This window comes from Lactuca serriola, chromosome 3 (genome assembly GCF_051521515.1).
Source record: "Lactuca serriola cultivar US96UC23 chromosome 3, Lser_US96UC23_V15, whole genome shotgun sequence".
NCBI lineage: Eukaryota > Viridiplantae > Streptophyta > Magnoliopsida > Asterales > Asteraceae > Lactuca > Lactuca serriola.
This window is the reverse complement of record NC_136410.1, coordinates 88,128,663-88,151,945: the sequence shown is the minus strand read 5'-3', so window position 1 is coordinate 88,151,945 and position 23,283 is coordinate 88,128,663. Positions and strand designations below refer to the sequence as shown.

At 36.6% G+C, this 23,283-nt stretch overlaps 2 protein-coding genes across 2 annotated transcripts; both read left to right on the top strand.

Annotated features, from left to right (window-relative positions):
• Positions 1-11,947: 11,947 nt before the first annotated feature.
• On the top strand, positions 11,948-16,405 carry LOC145092834 (uncharacterized). Its single transcript, XM_079030817.1, has 2 exons — positions 11,948-15,573; positions 15,720-16,405. The coding sequence occupies exons 1-2, from the start codon at positions 12,060-12,062 to the stop codon at positions 16,016-16,018; spliced, it is 3,813 nt and encodes a 1,270-aa protein (XP_078886943.1). The 5' UTR covers positions 11,948-12,059; the 3' UTR covers positions 16,019-16,405.
• A 2,302-nt stretch (positions 16,406-18,707) lies between these two features.
• Positions 18,708-22,715, top strand: LOC145092833 (uncharacterized). The gene is made up of 2 exons (XM_079030816.1): positions 18,708-21,300; positions 21,454-22,715. Exons 1-2 carry the CDS (start codon positions 18,798-18,800, stop codon positions 21,750-21,752), a joined length of 2,802 nt encoding a protein of 933 aa, XP_078886942.1. The 5' UTR covers positions 18,708-18,797; the 3' UTR covers positions 21,753-22,715.
• The last annotated feature ends 568 nt before the right edge of the window (positions 22,716-23,283 follow it).

Sequence of the window (23,283 nt, the reverse complement as noted above, 5' to 3'; positions counted from 1 at the left end):
AACCGCACACCTTCAAACTCCAACCGCACACCTTTAAAGTTCCAACTGCACACCTTCAAATTGATACCGAATTGGCTCTGATACCAATTGTAAGTCCCAAAAACTATAGATCCAAATCAGTGAACAATTAAGGCAAACAATCAAACATAGTGTAGAAGGAGTAGAAGAAGAATTAATCCAAGCATGCACACATCTATTACGAATAAATGTTAGGTACACCTTGGGAAAACACACATATACGTCACTGACGTCTCCCTACAACTGACACAGGCACACTCTATTTATAGGACCACCAGCCACACACGTGTGTACAGCTGCACACAGAGTGTGCAGCCGTACACACGTGTATGGCCGGACACAGAGTGTGTAGCCGCACACACGTGTATAGCCGCACACGCGTGTATGGCCGCACACACTCGCTAACATACTGCAACCAACATAGCAAACCCCAACACCCTACCAAGACCTATACAAGATGAATGCCTAGCTCAAACCACAAAATTGTGACCTAACATTCATTAAATCTAATATTGACTTAGGTTAATTTGCAAATGATTATTATTTAATATTTCAAGTTATTAAATAATCTCGTGTGTCCTGATAAATTCTCAAAATTAGGGTTTTACGCCATTAGGGTTTTCCAAACCCTAATTAAGGTTTTGTAACCCAATACTAGCCCATTAGTCCATTGATTGGGCTTTTAGGTCACATTGGGACTTATTGGGCCCATTAGGGTTCTATTGGGCTTACTAGGGTTTCATTGATCCCACATTGTCCGAACATCCCCCAAACGAGGTCCAAACGCAATCAAAGCACACCGCCACCCGACATGGCGGCCGGTGGCTGTAGGAGGCAGCAACCACCACCTTACGGTGGTGGTGATGGATTTTCTTTACTATTCCGATGGATTAAAAAATTACAACACCATATTCAAATACACACACACTCACGAGAACATATACACACATACCCGACCAACCTTGTGGCGGCGGGCAGTGGTTGGATGGTGGCAGCTACCATGGCTAGCGGCCATGGTGGTCCCTTATATTTCCGGCCAACAGAATCACACATACACACGACACACACTACAGCATAAACGAACACCCACATGCTTTCTTGCTTGCAAACGGATCTAGTCACCCTCCTGGTGGCGGTTGGCAACGACAGTAGCCACCATGGCCGGCTGTCATGGTGGTTCTTCACAACTTACTCGACAGTAACCCACACATATGAGCATTCACACCACGGACCACAAGCAATGCCACCATCTGCTGGAACCATCCAGCAATGGGAGCAACAACGACGTTACGATTAACGGCGGGTGATGATGGCCACAACGGCAGTTGGATACATCGAAACCACAACAGCAAAAAGAAGAGAGAAGGAGTCGCCCTCTCCGAGGGACTGATTGCCACCGCCACCTTCTTATCGTCCAACCCCGATTCCCGGCTTCCCTTCTCGTCGGAAATAACAGCAGCGACAGCAGCAAGGCGGCAAGGCCCGACAACGGTGGTTTCTATTAGTGGGTGACGAAGCAGCAACGCCTGGAGGCTACCCTCCACTCTTCGACGGTACTCGATGATGCCAGTGACAATGACGGTTCGATAGTGCTCGGTGGCCAGAGAATGAACAAGGCCGATGGTGGCGGACACGGGATTCCATGGTGGCGACGGCTAGAGGTGAAGAAGGGGTGGCGGTTGTACATAAGGTTTAGGGTTAGGGTTTCGTAAAGGTGTGCAAATTGAAGAAATCATTATATGGTTTGAAACAAGCACCAAAACAATGGCATCAAAAGTTTGATGATGTTGTCTTGTCTAATGGTTTTGCATTAAACCAAGCTGACAAGTGTGTATATAGCAAATTTGATACTTCTGGTAAAGGAGTCATGATTTGTTTATATGTAGATGATATGTTGATTTTTGGTACTGATTTGGAAGAAGTTGATAAAACTAAGAAATTCTTATCATCTAGTTTTGATATGAAAGACATAGGGGAGGCTGAGGTAATTCTTGGTATAAGAATTAGAAAAAGAAAAAATGGGATTTCAATTTCTTAATCTCATTATATTGAGAAGATATTGAAAAAGTTTAACTTTGAGAATTGTTCAGCTGTTAGCACTCCTATAGATCCTAGTCTTAAGCTTCTACCTAATAAAGGATCTCCAGTGTCTCAACTCGAATACTCAAGGGCTATTGGTTGTCTAATGTATGCCATGATTAGTACTAGACCTGATATAGCTTATGCTGTGGGAAGACTTAGTAGATATACTAGTAATCCTAGTTCACATCATTGGCAAGCTGTGAGTAGAGTATTCAAGTATTTGAAAGGGACCATAAATTATGGTTTAACTTATAGTGGATATCCTTCTGTTTTGGAAGGTTATTCAGATGCCAACTGGATTAACAACTTAGAGGATCACTCTTCTACTAGTGGTTGGGTGTTTCTTCTTGGAGGAGGTGCCATTTCTTGGGCATCCAAGAAACAAACTTGTATTACTAACTCAATCATGGAATCTGAGTTTGTTGCATTGTCTGCTGCTGGTAAAGAAGCTGAGTGGCTAAGGAATTTGATTTATGAAATTCCATTATGGCCCAAACCGATATCTATGATTTCTATCAGATGTGATAGTGCTGCAACTTTGGCTAAGGCTTATAGTCAAGTATACAATGGAAAGTCTAGACATTTAGGTGTTAGACATAGCATGATTCGTGAGCTCATCATGACTGGTGTGATATCTGTGGAGTTTGTACACTACTAGAAAAAAGGCCTTTTACGACGCTCATTGCGCGTCGTAAAACGCTCAGACGACGCACAAATGCGTGTCAAGGAAGGCCCTGTCATAAAGAGAGACGACGCGCATTTATGACGCGCATTTACGACGCGCGGTTATGACACGCAATGTGTATCAAGGAAGGCCCTGTCATAAAGGAAGACGGCATGCATTTGCGTGTCGTAACCTTACGACGCGCGTGTTTATGACACCCGATGCGTATCAAGGAAGCCCCTGTCAAGAAAGGCCATGTCATAAATGAAGATGACACACATTTTTGCGTATCATAATTTTAAATGTTCTAAAAAAAATATTTACAATATCTAAATTTGATGTCATACAATTCATAGTAGAAATAAAATATCATATACAAAAATACAATCCATTGCATAAAATTTAATGTCATACAATTCTATTTTTTCAATATCTAAATTTGCATCTAATCTACTCTCTACATCAAATTCCAACTAAATAAAGTTGCATCTTGCCTTTCATAATTCTTTAAGTCTAATGCTCCAAACAGGTGTTATATGGATAAGAAGTTGTACATTGGCCCATCTCACTCAAGAAAGACTTAGCCAAATTCAACGCCAAGTCTTTACTGCATCTTGCTGATAATGCTGCAAGATTTGAATCAAGTGGCTTCATATTTCTTTCTTCCACCAACTTTACCTGATGCACAAAATACACAGAATCAAAAAAACATTGTATAGGACAATCCAAAAACACATTATAAGCATAACAGTCAGTCCATGGACTTACTGTGGATCAATAATTGCAAACACCAAAGTAATGAAAACAAATGTTTGTTGGCCACACAACACACATAACAAATGTAGCTGAAATGGCACATCTAATGAATCAGAAAAGAGGTAATGTGATCTAGACTTGTTTTCCTTGTCTATAGCAAATGAAACAAAGATGCATTGATTTTGAACTTATTTGTTGACTTGATAGGGAAATTTTTCATAAAGAAGACTATTAACAAGGAAACATCCAACTTAAACAATCTATCACATCACATCACATATTTGGCAATGTTCCATTCAAATTGGGATGAGTATTGACCTGTGATCATCCGAGATAGACACCGGTTTTGATCCATCCAAAGACCATGTAATATGGTATATAGAACCTTCATGCCCATCCAATCCAATCCACATACTGGGACAACTTTGTACTCAGCTCTCTTTGATTTTGATCCCATAGGATTTGGAGTATCTACTACTTTCCAGACAATTATCTGGCATGACAAATTTACAATCAACAATCTCATCATGTTTAGAAACTAGTTTTACTCATGTATCAGGCAGGTATGTATCTATTATCTAAGAGCCAGCTAAACTGTTAATATATTTAACCAAACCTTATGTAGTTATGTGTATTTAATGATTTAATCCTTTGAGATATGGAAAACTGAAATCGTGAAAGATGCTTACATAGTTCAAGTACTGACAGCACCAAATGTTGGCATCATTGCAGTTAGTCCCTATAAGATTGTTTAGTATATATGTTATTATTTATAAAACCAAGGGCAAAAAAGGAAAAGAGTATAATCTTTTTACCTTCATCTCCTCTGTTTATGAATAACAAGAGATCATCAACACACACACAAGCTCATGATCCTCTTCAACTTCAACATTTTCAAGCATATCTTAAATGCAGGAACCGAAGAACTGATTACATTCTTGAGCTGAACAACAAGCAGCATACTTTCAACCCTGCAACTGCAAATCTGCCAAATTATAGAAAACACTTATACTAATCAAACCATACGATGTTGATAGAAAAGTTAAAGCAGGATACAATTGCACATAATTTGTGATGAAAAGAGCAAATATTATAGCCACAATAAGTAATAGAACATATATATGCATATAATTACACCCACCTTCTTTTTAGTAGCCTAGATGTGATAATAATATGCAGTGGTGAATTCCAGGTCATCTGCTTCCTCTGTCCAAATGATAAAGAACATGTTCATGTGAAATCATAAAGCTAACTGTGAAATCAAATGATGACTTATTACAGGGGAAGTGAACTTCCTACCACTGCCAGAGACATCATTTGATGTTTGAGAGATTGTTGTTGTACAAAAAAAAACTATAAAAGCTCACCAAACCATCCTTTTGAGTTAGCACCTATCCAATAACTTTGTGCCTCACTTCATGGTCCTTCATCTTTACGAGTCTCTCCACCACTAAACTATAACAAAACATCACCATCTTTGGTTACAATCTCAATTCCCTCCTTTATATGTGTAAAGAACCTAAAAAATACAAAATTAACTTTAAAACATATAAAGGTAAAAAAAATCAAATTTTCTATTTATTTAGCACACCAATAACTATAAAAATACCTTCAAATCTATGATTTCTGTTTTTTCCATCGACATGCCATAAGGGAGGGGGACGGTTTCGTTCAATGATTGGGGGAGCTTCACTTGGAATGTGGCAATATTGATGAATCCCTTCAAAAGAAAGATGTTCAGGTGCTTCACAAAACGTGCCAAAAAATAAATGAATTTGTATTAAAGAAAGCGTCTTGGAAATTTACAAATTTGGCAGCCTATCATTGTTCAAGTGCTCTTAACTGTGTTGATCTGCTGATCAATGAACATATCTTATCTCCTTTGAGCTATTCAAATTTGAAAGATTCAATTTAACTTATTTAATTGAATATTTTAGATAATCTATCCAAACCACAACAATTAATATTTCTGCTTGCATTCCACAATAAATATATGGGATAATCTATGACCGCATACATATATAAACAATAAAACGTTTGACTATTACCGATTTAGTACTAAGTATTTCCATTTAACTCAGTCACATTCAATCAATCGGATATGTAACTCTTAACCGACATTATGTAGCAATTACAAGTAAAAGCAGTGAGCTAAACATCAAAACAATAATCAACTTATTTGTCAACAAAAGTAGAAACATGAAACTCAAAATTAAGTCAGTGATCATGTTCATACCTTCGAATTATCACATCAAATAATAGAATCAAAATTAAATGCACGCACCTATGTACAACTCATCCTTTTTCTTGAGCATATTATAAGCCTTTTGAACCGCCTACAACTCCATCACCAATCTGTCTGCAACAGCTTCCCTTACTGAACCATCACAAACTATTACTTGTTCTAATCTTCTCAACTTCTTTGACCTCCAAATTTGCTAGAACTGGCTTCACTTCAGCGTTATCACCCAACCTTGTGCATTGCTTGTAGATTAATAGAAAGCGCCTCAGTCATAGTGGGCTTTTTCTCTTTCAATTTTTCCTATAAAAGACAACTTGTTAGCTAAAAATTATAATCAAAGTTAATGATAGCAAGAGGCAACCGATTCAATTTCTCAATGAAGATGAAACTCAGTCCTTACCTCTCTGAGATTAACCCATATATGGTTACGTGTTGTAGGTTTGCTTCAGGAGGAAATATTTTTAGGTTTGTGTTAGGATATGTAGAAGATTTCTCTTTCAAGCATTTTGTCGATCACTTGGAGTGCATATATGCTCTCTTTTTTCTGACCCATTTACTTTAATTGTACATTTATAACCATCGAAAACAAATGCCAAAATCACATACTTTAAGCATCGATTCATTGTAAAATATAAAATAAAACATCAAATTGAGGTTCAACAAAATAACATTAAGAGAGGGGTAGAGATTTTCGAGATGATCTACAGGGGATGAAGAAATAAAGTTCTTCTGTTCAAAAATAAAACCAAACAGATTCATCACTCTCAACATTTTAAAGACAAACATCAAGTAGTTAAACACAAATTTTAAACTGAAATTTAATCAATATAATGAAAAATCAGAAAAAAACATACTCACAGTAGTAGTCGTGGCGGCCGTAGTTGTCGACTCCGCCATCATAAACTTTTTTGTTGAAGAAATAGGAGATGGTAGAAGCATCCTTTTCATAGCATAGTAACACCTCCCATTCCTGGGAGAAATAGGAGATCGTAGTTGTCGGCCGTAGTTAAACACAATTTTTGTTGAAGAAAGGAAACTTCAATTAAACGAACAACTTTACCATATTTGGGAGAAAAAATCGGGAATGGGTTACAATTAACGAACCTTAGAGAGTTTATCGCCACCAAGATGATGCAGATGCACGAAAAAAACCAGAATCCTTTTTTCTTGATTGAGAAGATGAAGTTGAGGGATGAATGAGAAGTCGTGTTCCCCTAATTTGCTGAATGGATGAAGAAATAGGACCAAGGCTAGAAGCGCAACTAGACTAGGGTTTGTAAACGTGGGGAGTCATTGTAGATGGAGTAGGGTAGAGGTGAAGAGGAGTGAGCGGGGTACTTCAAAATTTTGGGGGATTTTCCATGTTTCTAGTGGTGGCGGCTGCTAGGTTTTACAGAGAGTAGCAGGGGAGAAAATGAAAGAAGATATTACTATTTCAAATGTGTTATGTTTGATTAGGGTTTGCACATAGAAGGAAGTGAAAGTCGATCGGAGAGGAAGGGGTTTGCAGAGAGAAAGAAGGGAGAGAATGAAGTCGATTTGGCGGGTGTAGAGAGTAGAGAGGAAGAGGAAGCGGGTGTTCAAAATTTTGGGGGATTTAGTTTCCCCCCCTGAGTCCCAGAAACGCGCGTTTATTAAAATTATAAAGCGACATTTGTAGAGGACGCCCTTTTTATTATAGGCGCCCTCCGTGTTTTTAATATTTTTACATGAGACACTAATTTAAGGGCACTCAGTAATGCGCGACCTAAATCCTTAAATTTTTTGAAGAGATGACACCTTTTTAATGTCGCTCTCTAATGCGTAACATAAATCAAAGAGCGTCGTGTTTTGCGCGTCGTAAAAGGGTCTTTTTCTTGTAGTGGTATGAACTCAGTTGAATTTAGCCGATCATCTAACCAAAGGGTTAGCAAGAAATCTTGTGCACAAGGCGGCTGTAGGGATGGGTTTGAAGTCCACTTAAAATCTTTTATATTGAGATACCCAATTCCCATCTAATGTAATATTAGATGCTGAATTCAAATGTGGAAAGCTTGATATTTGAAGATTGGAACACATTTTATCATCATCCCAAGGTATGTGTTAAGTACTGCAAGTTAAGAAGGTTGAAAATTTATTTCTTAATAGTTCTTTGAAAAATTGCATTTGCAGGTGCAAGAACAAAAGAACTACCTATATAAGTATGAAGTTTAGCTGCTTCAAGAAGTTGAGACTTGACTTTGATATACTTATTGAAGGATGGGACACAAGCTAGTAAAATATAGTGTCAAGTTAGAACTTATGAGAATGTAAATTGTTGTGTGTATTATCTTCATGTATTCACTATGAATAGAAAGGGTTCAATCCGTAGTGACACCCTAATATTCGGATATTTGGAATGAATAATATACTAATGTGAAATTCAATCGTCACGACATTTCATTTATGCATCAATTTGTTGCTGTTATGTTTCATTTTAAGTTAATCAAGATTACACTTAAATGGGGGAGGTTTGTTGGTGATTTTGATCATCAATGTTATTTAAGTGTAATGAGATTACTTTGTGTTGACAAAAAATGATCTTGATAAATATTAAACAAGTGAGGAAGGTGTGGAGTACACACTTGTTTAAGTTTGATCAAGTTTCAAAGTACACTGTCATTTAGGGGCGAAGCCCCTAAACAAACGGGGGTCCGGGGGCAGCGCCCCTGGGAGCGGGGTCCAAGGGGCGGCAGCCCCTGGCGGGGTCCAAGGGGCAGAGCCGCTGGCTGGGATCGATTTTATGACCATTGGTTTGACCCTTATCCATATATCCGTTTTTATGACAATTTTTATGGTTTTATGATAGTTTAAAACTGTCATATGACAGTTTTCAGACAAAGATATTAAAATTGGTTTTGGTCTCATTTTCTGGCACATACGAAAATATCATCAAACATTCTCGGTTCTTGTCTCTCTGAGTCTTATCCAATTAAAGATTTGGGAGTACCACCAAATACTTCGATTTGAAAGTGATAATCACAATTCTCAGAATTTCCAAGCCTTTCTACACCCAAATTTCTAACAATTGGGTTGCAAACTCATCTATAATGATGGATTACTTCATCTTCAAGTTATCAAACTCGGTGATTAGAGTTTGTAGTCGTGCTTTTCTTACCCTTTCTTTGCCAAGGTGACGAGTTTTAATGGCATCCCAAATATCATTATCTATACTCATCGCTCCAACTTGCAAAATAATGTCTTCGGGAATCGCTTGGAAGAGAACTGCAATAGCGCTATTATTCTTCTTCGTGTCATTCGCTCCTGGATTGACGACATCCCAAACTCGATGTACGTTTAAGATCACCTTCATGCGAATTGCCCATATGGTGTAATTCGTTGCAGACAACATCAGCATATGGAGTGACAAGGACGAACTTTCCTTTGTTCCGGACATTCCGGATCCACTGGTTCCGTCATGATTTGCAGATCACTCTGATGTTATATATGTTGTAAATGTTCTGATACCAATTGTTGTAAATAATTGGTAAAACACAGAAAAATAAGAACACCAAGAAACGAGAAATTATTATTATCATAATTCATAACAAAGAAACTATCTCAAAACTTTACTACAATCAACTCTTTGTAACTCTCTTTGATTCTATATATGGCGAACAATTAAAATCCCACTTGATTACAAATTGCCATATAAAACCTTATTGCTTAATGCCTAAGCGACCACTATTTACTTGAATCCTAAGCAACTCCTTAAGTTTCTTTGTTGTGCAAGAACCCACCTCTTACACCTCATCGTGTAAGGAGAGTTATAATAGGAAATTAGATAATAAAATTCAACCATTTTTTGTGTTGCCCTTGCTTTCATCTCAAAGCTTCATGTGAACAATTCTTTCTTATGATGCGGAGACATCAAAGTTTATACTTTTCTTTTTGTTGCTTCGTTTTTTTTAAGACATAATTCCTCCTTTCTTATGGCTGTCAAATTGGGAGCATTGATCAATTTGATAGATATCTTTGTTTTTGAAATGAAAAGTTTTATTAAAATTACTGGGAAAATAAAAATAAATGTGCCTAAAAATTTACTCATAGTTATATTACACTTTTATTCCAACAAAAAATCGATCGAGAGTTCTGTCACTAATATATGTGAAGAAAAGGACGCTAAGAGAAAGAATTGATCATGAAATGGGATGTGCAGATAAATTCCAAAGATTTGTGTAAACTAATCAGTTGTGGAAATATGAGAAACAAACAATAATTCAGTTGTATTTCACTTTTTATGTAATTATCTTCATTTTTAAGTCTATGCAAGTTAGAGATGTTTTAGACGCTTCTGCAGATAAAGGAAATATCCCCTTCAATGAACACAGACGTCCATTTTATTTTAGTTTTTGAGAAATTAAATTGGTTCCTTCTTTTTCTTCCTATAAATATTTATACCCATGAACTTATGCCACTTGTCATTATTCTACGATCCCTTGTTATTCCTTGTTATTGTATTTGATTTCCCTAAACTACCCTTAAAGAGCTAATTAAAAAATAAAAAAAGAGAGAAAAATAAAAAAGATCAGACGCTGTACATTACATCTGAGAATGCGTCTCTTCAAATCCCAATCTCTTCTCCAGCCCACTACTTCCACCTACCACTGCTAGTTTGCTACGCCCGGCAGCCCATTCCTAACGCCTAATCGACCACCGTGGCAACATCAGTGCGCCACTGATAGGATTTTTTTTTTTGGAAAGGGAACTTCCCTAACGAGGGTTTCCGGGCCAGCTTTCGCGCACCGACTAATCCCCCGCTGCAAACATGAAGCTTTGCCTCATGCCCTGGAGTCACTGCAGGCGAACCTCCATGGCCACAAGGGCTTAGTAGTGCCAGGATTTGAACATGGGTCAATAGGTTATCCACCATATCTTCCACATGCCTTACCAAGTCACCACAACCCAAGTGGTTCACTGATAGGATTTTGTTTAAGGAAGAAGGACAAGCCATGGAGGACGAAGAAGAACTGGATGTTTTTAGGGAGGAAGGATCGATATATTAGGCTGATACCATGATAGGATTCGAAAATCAAGAACTCAACATTACAGGAATATCGATATCAAAATATATATATACAGAGGGAAAGCTAAAAATATGTACGCAGTAGTTCTATAATCATGGACATGATAATGGACAAAATTACAATATTGACTTTACAAAAATAATCAATATAATTGCTTCCTTGATATACGTTCCATTAGCCACCTCTCCGATTCTTAGGCTTGAACACAGCTATAAAAATCAGGTAATTTCTCTTCTAAAAGGCCTGCAAGTGAATGGTTTTCAATTGGCGATTCTTGACAGGTAATTTCTGCTGGCTATGTTTTTAAGAATTGCTTCTGATTTGCTGAATGAAGAAAGTTCAGAACTACATAAAAATATAGAAAAATATGGAAAAATGATTCATTAGTTCATGGAGGGCATGATGATAATAGTGAAGACGACGCGCACACAAAATTGATATACAAATCTATGGAAGACATGTTAGAAAGATTGTTTACAGGAATGTGAGTGATGATTTCTGGTGTAAATGAAAAATAGAATCACTGTCATCAGGATTGGTCGTGGCGATTGGGGGTGCGACAAACAATAACTTACTTGTATTTTCACTTTTTATTTAACTATCTTCATTTTTATGTCTATGCAAGTATGAAAACTTTTTGTTGTTTCTGCAGGATATAAAAGAAATTAACAGATGAAATGAATGCTGGGTACAATAAGAACCATCAGTTTTTATTTAATTATCAATGACGCATTTGTTTTTTTAGTGTCTTTCAAAGGACCGCTATGTTATGTCCCTATTTCCATTGTCCTGTTCACACAGTTTTCACATGGATCATCTATGTAATAGTCTTGGCTACAGAACTAATTATGAAGTAAAACACAGTTGAAGTGAAATTTCTATTGGCATTTATCAGAAAACAAAAGTAAATATGTCTAAATAATCAAGCTAAGTTATATTATCACATAGTTAAATCAAACAATAACATATAATACCGCATGTTGTCTTTTGTAATCCTAGCGCCTTGCTAAATTTCGGGTTACAATGAATTTTATTGTTCTACAAAAGGATCAATGTCATGTGAGAAAGATACAATTCAAAATGTAATACACACCTTTGTGGAAAATGTTGACACGTTAAAACACACGCCTCCTGGAAAGATATGACATTGAACAAATGTCCTTTTCAAGCAAGTGAAAAAGAAAACAAGTGAACAACGTTGCTCAAGTATAAATTAGGATATCAGAACCATTCATTTTTTATTGAAAGCAACATGGCAAAGCAAATAATTTCTTCTTCAAACTTCTTGTTTTTCTCTCTGGCTTTACTAATCATCACACTCTTCCCCATACCAAATTTCACTTCTGCTTCTTTGGAGGAAACCAATGCTCTACTTAAATGGAAAGCAAGCCTTCAAATCCCAAAAAACTCCTTGCTCTCTTCATGGATTCCCCCCCCCCCTTTGAATTCCAGTGCATCGGTTCCATGCACTTCTTGGTTTGGAGTAGTTTGCAATGCTGATGGGAGCATTCAGAAGTTGAACCTCACATCATCTGCATTAAAGGGTACGCTTCATCCATTTTCATTCTCTTTGCTACACAATCTTACACATTTTGATCTCAGACTAAACAACTTCTTTGGCCCTATCCCACCAGAAATCCAACTTTTGTCCAAACTTGTATATCTTGATTTTTCATTGAATAAGTTTTCTGGAGTAATCCCACCTGAAATAGGAATCCTGCACCAGCTAACTATCTTGTACTTATACTCAAACAATATCTCTGGTCCTATTCCTATTGAACTTGGGAATTTGAAGTCTCTCACTGATCTTGAGGTGAACATAAATCAGCTTAGTGGTTCGATTCCTTCATCATTGGGTAATTTGACATCTTTGAATGTACTTAATTTGTACCAAAATCAACTATCTGGTTCCATTCCTGTTGAACTTGGGAATTTGAAGTCTCTCACTGATCTTGAGCTGAGCACCAATCAGCTTAGTGGTTTGATTCCTTCATCATTGGGCAATTTGACATCTTTGAATGTCCTTTATTTGTTCCAAAATCAACTATCTGGTCCTCTTCCTAATGAACTAGGGAATTTGAAGTCTCTCACTCATCTTGCGGTGTACAACAATCAACTTAGTGGTTCTATTCCTTCATCATTTGGTAATTTAACATCTTTGAATTTCCTTTATTTGTTCCAAAATCAACTCTGTGGCCCCATTCCTGTTGAACTTGGCAATTTGAAGTCTCTCACTGATCTTGAGGTGAACATCAATCAACTTAGTGGTGCTATTCCTTCATCATTAGGTAATTTAACATCTTTGAATTTCCTTTATTTGTTCCAAAATAAACTATCTGGTCCCATTCCTAATGAACTAGGGAATTTGAAGTCTCTCACTCATCTTGCGGTGTACAAAAATCAGCTTAGTGGTTCTATTCCTTCATCATTGGGTGATTTAACATCTTTGAATGACCTTATTTTGTACCAAAATCTACTCTACGGTCCCATTCCTGTTGAACTTGGGAATTTGAAGTCTCTCACTAATATTGAGGTGAGCGAAAATCAGCTTAGTGGTTCTATTCCTTCGTCATTGGGTAATTTGACATCTTTGAATATCCTTTATTTGAACGAAAATCAACTATCTGGTCCTATTCCTGTTGAACTTGGGAAATTGAAGTCTCTCGTTCATCTTGCGGTGTACAACAATCAGCTTAGTGGTTTTATTCCTTCATCATTGGGTAATTTAACATCTTTGAATGTACTTTATTTGTACCAAAATCAATTCTCTGGTCCCATTCCTATTGAGCTTGGGAATTTGAAGTCCCTCACTGATCTTGAGGTAAACATCAATCAACTTAGTGGTTTTATTCCTTCATCATTGGGTAATTTGAGATCTTTGAAAATCCTTTATTTGCACGAAAATCAACTCTCTGGTACCATTCCTCTTGAAATTGGGAAATTGAAGTCTCTCACTCATCTTGCGATGTACAAAAATCAGCTTAGTGGTTCTATTCCTTCGTCAGTGGGTGATTTGACATTTTTGAATTTCCTTTTTTTGTACGAAAATCAATTCTCTGGTCTCATTCCTGTTGAGCTTGGGAATTTGAAGTCTCTCAATAAGCTTGATATGAGCCACAATCAACTTAGTGGCTCTATTCCTTCATCACTAGTAAACCTCAGCAACGTAAAATGGCTGACCCTCAGTTGTAATAAATTATCTGGTCCCATTCCTAGTGAACTTGGGAAGATGAAGTCTCTCACTCATCTTTCAGTGAGCAGAAATCAGCTTAGTGGTTTTATTCCTTCATCATTTGGTGATTTGACATCTTTAAATGGGCTTTATATGTACCAGAATGAGCTTGCTGGTGCCATTCCTAGTGAACTTGGGAAGTTGAAGTATCTCACTGATTTTCAAGTGAACAACAATCAAATTAATGGTTCTATTCCTCCAGAATTCGGAAATTTAACTCGACTACAAAGACTTAATCTGTCTTCGAATCATTTGGTTGGTGAGATCCCAAAGGAGTTTGGGAAGATGAAAAGTATGTTGGATTTGTACTTGACTGGCAACCAACTTTCGGGTGTTATACCTCTAGAGCTTGGATTTTGTGAACTCCTTGAAGTACTCGATCTATCCAAAAATAGATTTAATGGGTCAGTCCCAAGAAGTATTGGTCAATGGACACACATCCACTACTTGAATCTTAGTAATAACAAGCTCAGTGAGACAATTCCATCCGAGATTGGTAAATTAGTTCATCTTACGGAACTTGATTTATCTCATAATTTTCTCACGAAAGAGATACCATCTGAAGTTCAAAGTTTGCAGAGTTTGCAAAAATTGGATCTTTCTCACAACAGACTATCTGGTTCCATTCCTGATGCTTTTACAAGTTTGCCCAACGGGATTGATATTAACCTTTCGTTCAATAAGCTCTCAGGTCCGGTCCCCCCTTGCGCCAACTTTGTGAATGCGTCCATAGAAAGCAATACAGATTTGTGTGGGAATATTACAGGGGTGAAACTTTGTCCAAGTCAAATTATGAAAAAGAAAAATGATCCTTTTCATCATAAACTTATCCTTGTAATTATGCTCCCTTTTATCGGGGCTATTTTACTTGGTGTATTCACGTATGGCCTAATTGCTTATCAACAACATAAGAAAAAGTCTCCACAAAAACCATCGGACGAAGAAAGTGGTGATTATTTCTCCATTACAAGTTTTGATGGAAAAGTAGTGTATGTTGATATCTTGAAGGCAACAAATGATTTCGATGAAGCATACTGCATTGGGACCGGAGGATATGGGACTGTGTACAAAGCCGAGCTACAACCTGACAATGTGGTAGCTGTCAAGAAACTTCACTCATCATCTGAGAATGTTGATCATAATGGATTCCTTAATGAGGTACGAGCATTAACGAACATAAGGCATCGAAACATAGTGAAACTATATGGATATTGCTCCCATGTCCGCCATTCATTTTTGATTTATGAATACCTTGAAAAGGGAAGCCTTGGATCAATCTTAAGAAGCGATGTCTTAGCAAAAGAATTGGATTGGTTGAAAAGGGTAAATATTGTAAAGGGTGTAGCTAATGGTTTGGCTTATATGCATCACGACTGCTCACCTCCTATAATTCATAGAGACATTTCTATTGCCAACATCCTTCTTGATTCTGATTGTGAGGCACATATTTCTGATTTTGGCACATCCAAGCTTTTGAAGCTCGATTCATCCAACTGGACTGCAATTGCAGGAACCTATGGTTATATTGCACCCGGTAACACATTCTTTTGATTGTGCCTCTACATATTCTTTAGTTTCATGATATATATAAATAAGTACATGCACATATATGTATCCATGTCAGAATCTTGTGGGGTTGATATAGCTCTTTGTTTTTGTCTCATGTTTATTTGAATGTAGAGCTTGCTTATACAATGGTGGCTACTGAGAAATGCGATGTGTATAGCTTTGGAGTTGTTGCAGTAGAAGTGATAATGGGAAAGCATCCAGGAGATCTCATAACATCTTTTCCAACACTGTCTGCTGATTATATGGTGCCAGCAAACGTGGGAGATAGTCGGATACCTCCTCCCTCATCACAACTTGAGAAACAAGTTAGGTTGGTTTTGAGTCTCTCAAGAGCATGTTTGAACTCCAATCCACATGAAAGACCAACAATGCAACAAGTTTCAAATCTGTTAATGAAGGATCAGCTTTGAATTGACATCTCCTGGGCTGATTGAAATAGTGTACTTTCAGTGTTCTTTTTACTTTTCTTTTGTTCCCTATATGCATCATGTCAATATGTATTCATATGAATGGCTTTTTGTTAAGAAACTTCACATATGTTTGTGAACAAATAAGTAAATGAAAATTACTATGCATTTAAAACTGACTACTGGAAACCAAGGACAACGCCATCACAAAAAAGTCAAGCTTTGACTACCAGAGTGTTGGATGTAATCTTATTAATGCACGTATAAAAAAACTTCTTCATCTGAATCTCCCTTCCATGTCTATTGGTAGCTAGCACCAAAATGACACCAGTAGTTTCATGGATACTCAATGGATCATGGAAGAAATTGCAAAGTGATTGTCATTTGAGAATATTGTTACTGCAAATCAGGAAAGAAATATAACAAGGTCTCTCCCTCCACATATATTGATGGGCATCAAAATTTTCCAAAGACATGCTATTTAATGTTAACCAAGTTTTTGCAAAGACACCATAAGAACATTAAACAGCTACAAAAATAGGTATGTCTGGTTCACATTTTAAGTGTAAAATCAGCTAATATGTCAATAGCATTGCGTGGAAATCATACTTCTCTCATTCTGTATTGGTGTATTGGGTGTCTTGGAGATCATTTATTTTCTGTAAATATTCTTTGTTTCAACTACTCTATAATATCAATACACTACACTATGAACAAACCAATACCATACAGCTGATGTGGCATTAAATTCAGAAAAAAAAAATTAAAAAAAAAAAATCATTGAGGCATTTCATCAAACAGTTAATATTCATTTTTGCAAGGAGCATGTACAAGCGATCCTAAATGGAGTGTTGGAAGAAGATAGAACAGAAAAATGAGGAAAGACACCAATACATACCTTTTAATTAACTGATATCCACTTCAACGATCCTGACCACCACTTCAAACCACTCTGCGTCTACTATGGAAATGGATTCACACTTTTGTGTAATCACCAATCTGACTCTAAGTTGGTAAATTTTGTGCGATTTGGATGGATTCAAATGATTTGCTTGTGGTTTCTGCACTTGGATTCAAATGATTTGGATGGATAAATTGACTTCGTCCATGGTGTAAGCAGGGATCGGAAAGTAGAATTGTAGGGTGCCTTGTGCTATATATGGTCTCTTTGGAATCTCGGATTGGTTTTGTCAATGGTGTAAGCTAGTCTTGAAACCCTCATCTTCAATGTCTGAGAAGGCAAGGTTGTTGTGAACTTCTCCAAACAGGGGTCTGAAGGTATAGAAATGTTGGGTGCCTTGTGTTATACAGTGTTTGATCTGTTTGGAAAACATGCAATTCCAGAGTTTTTAATCATTGTTATAATCATTAAAGATAAAGTGTTTGATGAGATTCAATTGCTATCATCCTTCAACTGGGTAAATAACAGAGGAAGTAGATTCAAACTTGCAATGGAGAACTGGTGCATTCATCCTCTTTCTTCCTGACTGCATTCTCAGGGGAGGGGGGTGTGGTGCTTTATGGTGTTGATGAATTGGGTAAATAACTTTATGGTGTTGTACATACATGCTGTGAGATGACTTCCTTCCTTTCGATTCAATTTTTTACTATTTTGCCCCTGGTGTTGCTTTGGTAAAATTCAACCGTTTTTTTTGGTGCTGCCCTTGCTTTCATCTCAAGGCTTCATATGCACAATACGATGTAGAGATATCAAAGTTTATAGTTTTCTTGGTGTTGCTATCTTTTCAAGACTTATTAATTCCTCCTTTCTTCTGGCTGCTGAATTGGGAGCATTGATCATTTAGATAGGTGTGTTTTCTTTTGGAAAGAAAGTTTTACTAGAATTACTTGGAAAACAAACATAAATGTATTCTGAGTTACATTGCACTTTTTATCCCAACAAAAAAAATCTGTCGAGAATTCTGTCACTAATATGTGAAGATAAGGACCCTAAGAGAAAGAATTGATCACAAAATGGGATGTGTAGATGAATTCTAATGATTTGTGTCAACTAATCAGTTGCGGAAATATGAGAAACAAATAATAATACAGTTGTATTTCATTTTTTATTTAATTATCTTCATCTTAAGTGCGTAAGTGTGAGACGTTTTAGACGCTTCACAGAAAAGCGAATTAACAGATGAAATTGATGGCAGGGAAAAATAAGAACCATCAGTTTTTATTTAAGTATCTTCCTATTTATATTCTTTAATTTACGGTTTTCCATCATTCACACCTTCAATGAACACACCATGTGCATTTGTATTTTAGATTCTTTTAAAGGACCATTATGTTATGTCCCTATCTCCATTGACCCCATTCACACACTTTTCACATGGATCATCTCTATAATAGTCTCAGTTACAGAACTAATTATGCAGTAAAACACAGTTTGAGTGAAATTTCTATAAATTAGTATTTATCACAAAAAAAAAAAAAAAGTCTAAATAATCAAGTTAAGTTATATTATTACGTTGTTAAATCCAACAATAACATATAATACTGCTTGTTGTCTTTTTGTATTCCTAGTGTTTTGCTAAATTTCGGGTTACAACGAATTATATTGTTATAAAAAAAGGATTGATATCATGACAGACAGATACAATTCAAAGTGTAATACACACAGTTGTGGAAAACATTGACACATTAAAAAACACTACTTGTGGAAAAATATGACATTACCCAAATTTCCTTTTCGACTATTTGAAAAAGAAAACAAGAGAAAAAGGTAGCTCAAGTATAAATTAGGACATGCAAACCATTCTTTTTTATTAAAAGCAACATGGCAAAGCAAATAATGTCTTCTTCATACTTGTTATTTTTCTCTCTGGCTCTACTAATCATCACACTCTCCACCATACCAAATTTCGCATCTGCTTCTTTGGAGGAAGCCAATGCTCTTCTTAAATGGAAAGCAAGCCTTGAAATCCCAAAAAACTCCTTGCTCTCTTCATGGATTTCCCTCGCTTTGAATTCCAGTGCATCGGTTCCATGCACTTCTTGGTTTGGAGTAGTTTGCAATTCTGATGGGAGCATTCAGAAGTTGAACCTCACATCATCCGGACTAAATGGTACACTTCATCGATTTCCATTCTCTTTGCTACAAAATCTTATGCATTTTGATCTCAGCGTAAACAACTTCTTTGGCCCCATCCCACCAGAAATCCATCTTTTGTCCAAACTTGTATATCTTGATTTTTCAGAAAATACATTCTCTGGAGTAATCCCACCTGAAATAGGAAACATGCACCAACTAACCATCTTGTACTTTCACTCAAACAATATCTCTGGTCCCATTCCCATTGAACTTGGGAATTTTAAGTCTCTCACTGATTTTAAGGTGAACAACAATCAAATTAGTGGTTCTATTCCTTCATCATTGGGTAATTTGACATCTTTGAATGTCCTTTCTTTGTATGGAAATCATCTCTCTGGTCTCATTCCCATTGAACTTGGGAATTTGAAGTCTCTCACTAATCTTGATGTGAGTGACAATCAACTTAGTGGTTCTGTTCCATCATCATTGGGTGATTTGACATCTTTGAATATCCTTAATTTGTTCCAAAATCAATTCTCTGGTCCCATTCCTACCGAACTTGGGAATTTGATGTCTCTCACTCATCTTGTGGTGTGCAAAAATCAATTTAATGGTTCTATTCCTTCATCACTAGTAAACCTCAGCAACCTACAGTGGCTAATCCTCAGTTTTAATAAATTATCAGGTCCCATTCTTAGTGGAATTGGGAAGTTGAAGTATCTCACTCATCTTTCGTTGAGAACAAATCATCTTAGTGGCTTTATTCCTTCATCATTTGGTGATTTGACATCTTTAAATCAACTTTATATGCATGAGAATGAGCTTGTTGGCCCCATTCCTAGTGAACTTGGGAAGTTGAAGTCTCTCACTGATTTTAAGGTGAACAACAATAAAATTAGTGGTTCTATTCCGCCAGAGTTTGGAAATTTAACTCAACTACAAAGACTTGATCTGTCTTCGAATAATTTGGTTGGTGAGATCCCAAAGGAGTTTGGGAAGATGAAAAGTATGTTGGATTTGTCCTTGGCTGGCAACCGACTTTCAGGTGTTATACCTCTAGAGCTTGGATTTTGTGAACTTCTTGAAGTACTTGATCTATCCAAAAATAGATTGAACGGGTCGATTCCAACAAGTATTGGTCAATGGGCACAAATCCACTACTTGAATCTTAGTAATAACATGCTCAGTGAGAAAATTCCATCCGAGATTGGTAAATTAGTTCATCTTACGGAACTTGATTTATCTCATAATTTTCTCATGAAAGAGATACCATCTGAAGTTCAAAGTTTGCAAAGTTTGCAAAAATTGAATCTTTCTCACAATAGACTATCTGGTTCCATTCCTGATGTTTTTACAAATTTGCCTCGCGGGATTGATATCAACCTTTCTTACAATGAGCTTTCTGGTATAGTCCCCCTTTCCACTAATTTTGTGAATGCATCCATAGGAAGCAATCCAGATTTGTGTGGGAATATCACGGGAGTGAAACTTTGTCCAAGTCAGATTATGAAGAAGAAAAATGATCCATATCATCATAAGCTTATCCTTGTAATTATGCTCTCTCTTATTGGGGCTGTTTTACTTGGTGTATTCATGTATGGCTTCATTGCTTATCAACATCAAAAGAAAAATTCTTCACAAAAACCATCAGACGAAGAAAGTGGTGATTATTTCTCCATAATAAGTTTTGATGGAGCAGTAGTGTATGATGACATCTTGAAAGCAATGAATAATTTTGAGGAAGCATACTCCATTGGGACCGGAGGATATGGGACTGTGTACAAAGCCGAGCTACAACCTAACAATGTGGTAGCTGTCAAGAAACTCCACTCAGGGTCTGAGAATGTTGACCATAATGGATTCCTTAACGAGGTACGAGCGTTAACAAACATAAGGCATCGAAACATAGTGAAACTCTATGGATATTGCTCCCATGTTCGCCACTCATTTTTGATTTATGAATACCTTGAAAATGGAAGCCTTGGATCAATCTTAAGAAATGATGTCTTATCAAAAGAATTGGATTGGTTTAAACGGTTAAACATTGTAAAGGGTGTAGCTAATGGTTTGGCTTATATGCATCACGACTGCTCACCTCCAATAATTCATAGAGACATATCCATAGCCAACATCCTTCTTGATTCTAAGTGTGAGGCACATATTTCTGATTTTGGCACATCCAAGCTTTTAAAGCTCGATTCATCCAACTGGACCGCAATTGCAGGCACCTATGGTTATATCGCACCAGGTAACACTATCTCGTGATTGTAGTTCTACATCTTCTTAACTTTTATGATATACATATATATAAATAAGTATATGCACATATATGTATCTATGTTAGAATCTTGTGGGTTGATATAGCTTTTTTGGTTTTTATCTCATGTTCCTTTGGATGTAGAGCTTGCTTTTACGATGGTGGCAAATGAGAAATGCGATGTTTATAGCTTTGGAGTTTTTGCACTAGAAGTTATAATGGGAAAGCATCCTGGAGATCTCATAACATCTTTACCAACATTGGCTTCTGATTATCTGGTGCCAGAAAATGTGGAAGATAGTCGGATACCTCCTCCCTCATCCCAAGTTGAGAAACAAGTTTGTCTGGTTCTGAGTCTCGCAAGAGCATGTTTGAACTCCAATCCACTTGAAAGACCAACAATGCAGCAAGTTTCCAATCGGTTAATGAAGGATCTGTTTTGAATTGACATCTCTTGCCAGATCAATATAGTGTACTTTCAGTGCTCTTTACTTTTCTTAAGTTGCCTATATGCACCCTGCCAATATGTATTCATTTGAATGGCTTTTTTTTAAGAAACTTCACATATGTTTGTAGTAGTAAATAAATAAGTCAATGAACATTGCTATACTTCTAAGAACACACTACTGGAAACCAAGGACAACGCCATACACGCATCCCCCAAAGAAGAAATTTTGTTGGCATGCTTTTTATATTTCTTTCAAATTTTGTTTATTTAGTAAGTTACGTATTTTAAAATGAATAATTAATTATAATGACTGCATACTTTCAAAAAAAATATATCTATCAATATTACCAAACAATTTTATTCTCGTACAACATGTGGGTACAAGCCCGGATAATAAGATATATGAGCCATAACATGTTATATAATCCATCATGTCATCTGAGTATTGTTACTGCAATCTGGAAACAAAATCTATTAAGAAAAGGTACGTCATTAAAATATACAAAATATATTTCCATTTTATAACCCGTATCCTACCTAAGTCATTAAAATATACAAAAATAAGTAAATCTGGTTCACATTTTAAAGTGTAATGTTAGCTAATATATAATCAATAGCATTGCCTGGAAACCATTCTTCTCTCATTCTGTATTGGATGTGTACAATTATTTGGGGCGATTAACAGAATGTTTGAAGACCATTTATTTTCTGTAAATATTCTTTGCTTTCAAGTACTCTATGAAATCACAACACAGCACTATGAGCGAACCTTACAGTTGACATGGCATTAAATTTAAGAAAAAAAAACCATTCAGGCATTTCACAAACAGTTAATATTCATTAAACTCATATTTTTGCAACAAGAATGTACAAATGATCCTAAACAGTCAATATTCATTAATCAGTGTTATAATCATCAAGATAAAGTGTTTGATGAGATTCAATTGCTATCCTTCAACTGGGTAAATAACAGAGGCAGTAGATTCAAACATGCAATGAAAAATCATCTTGGTGTTTGCGTTTTCACAGCCTTTGCAGATTGAATCGGTAGCTGTTTTCCATGATGTGGTGTTGAATTGGTGATGCTGATGAGTAAAGTCTTGCTGTTTATTCCCACCAATATTTCATTTCTGCTGCCTTAGTTGCTATCTACGAGAATTTCATGTTGAGATTAGTTCTTGGTGCTCATAAAAATTTGCTGGCTTCCCTTCTATACTTGTGTAATTGCTGCTGTTTGGATGTCCTTCATGAAGCTTTATGGTGTTTTACATACTACATACATGCTGTGAGATGACTTTCTCCTTTTTGGTTCAACTTTTGACCATTTTGCCCCTGGCGGTGCTTTGGCAAAATTCAACAGTTTTTTTGGTGCTTCCTTTGCTTTCATCTCTAAGCTTCATGTGCACAATCCTTGATTCCTTTCTTACGTTCAGAGACATCAAAGTTTATAGTTTTCTTGGTGTTGCTTCGTTTCAAGACTTAATTCCTCTTATGGGAGCATTGATCACTTTCATAGGTATGTTTTC

Coding starts and splice junctions, on each gene's coding strand:
- LOC145092834 (XM_079030817.1), top strand. CDS start 12,060: ATGGCAAAGCAAATAATTTCTTCTTCAAACTTCTTGTTTTTCTCTCTG. Junction 15,574..15,719: donor CTATGGTTATATTGCACCCG/GTAACACATTCT, acceptor ATTTGAATGTAG/AGCTTGCTTATACAATGGTG.
- LOC145092833 (XM_079030816.1), top strand. CDS start 18,798: ATGGCAAAGCAAATAATGTCTTCTTCATACTTGTTATTTTTCTCTCTG. Junction 21,301..21,453: donor CTATGGTTATATCGCACCAG/GTAACACTATCT, acceptor CTTTGGATGTAG/AGCTTGCTTTTACGATGGTG.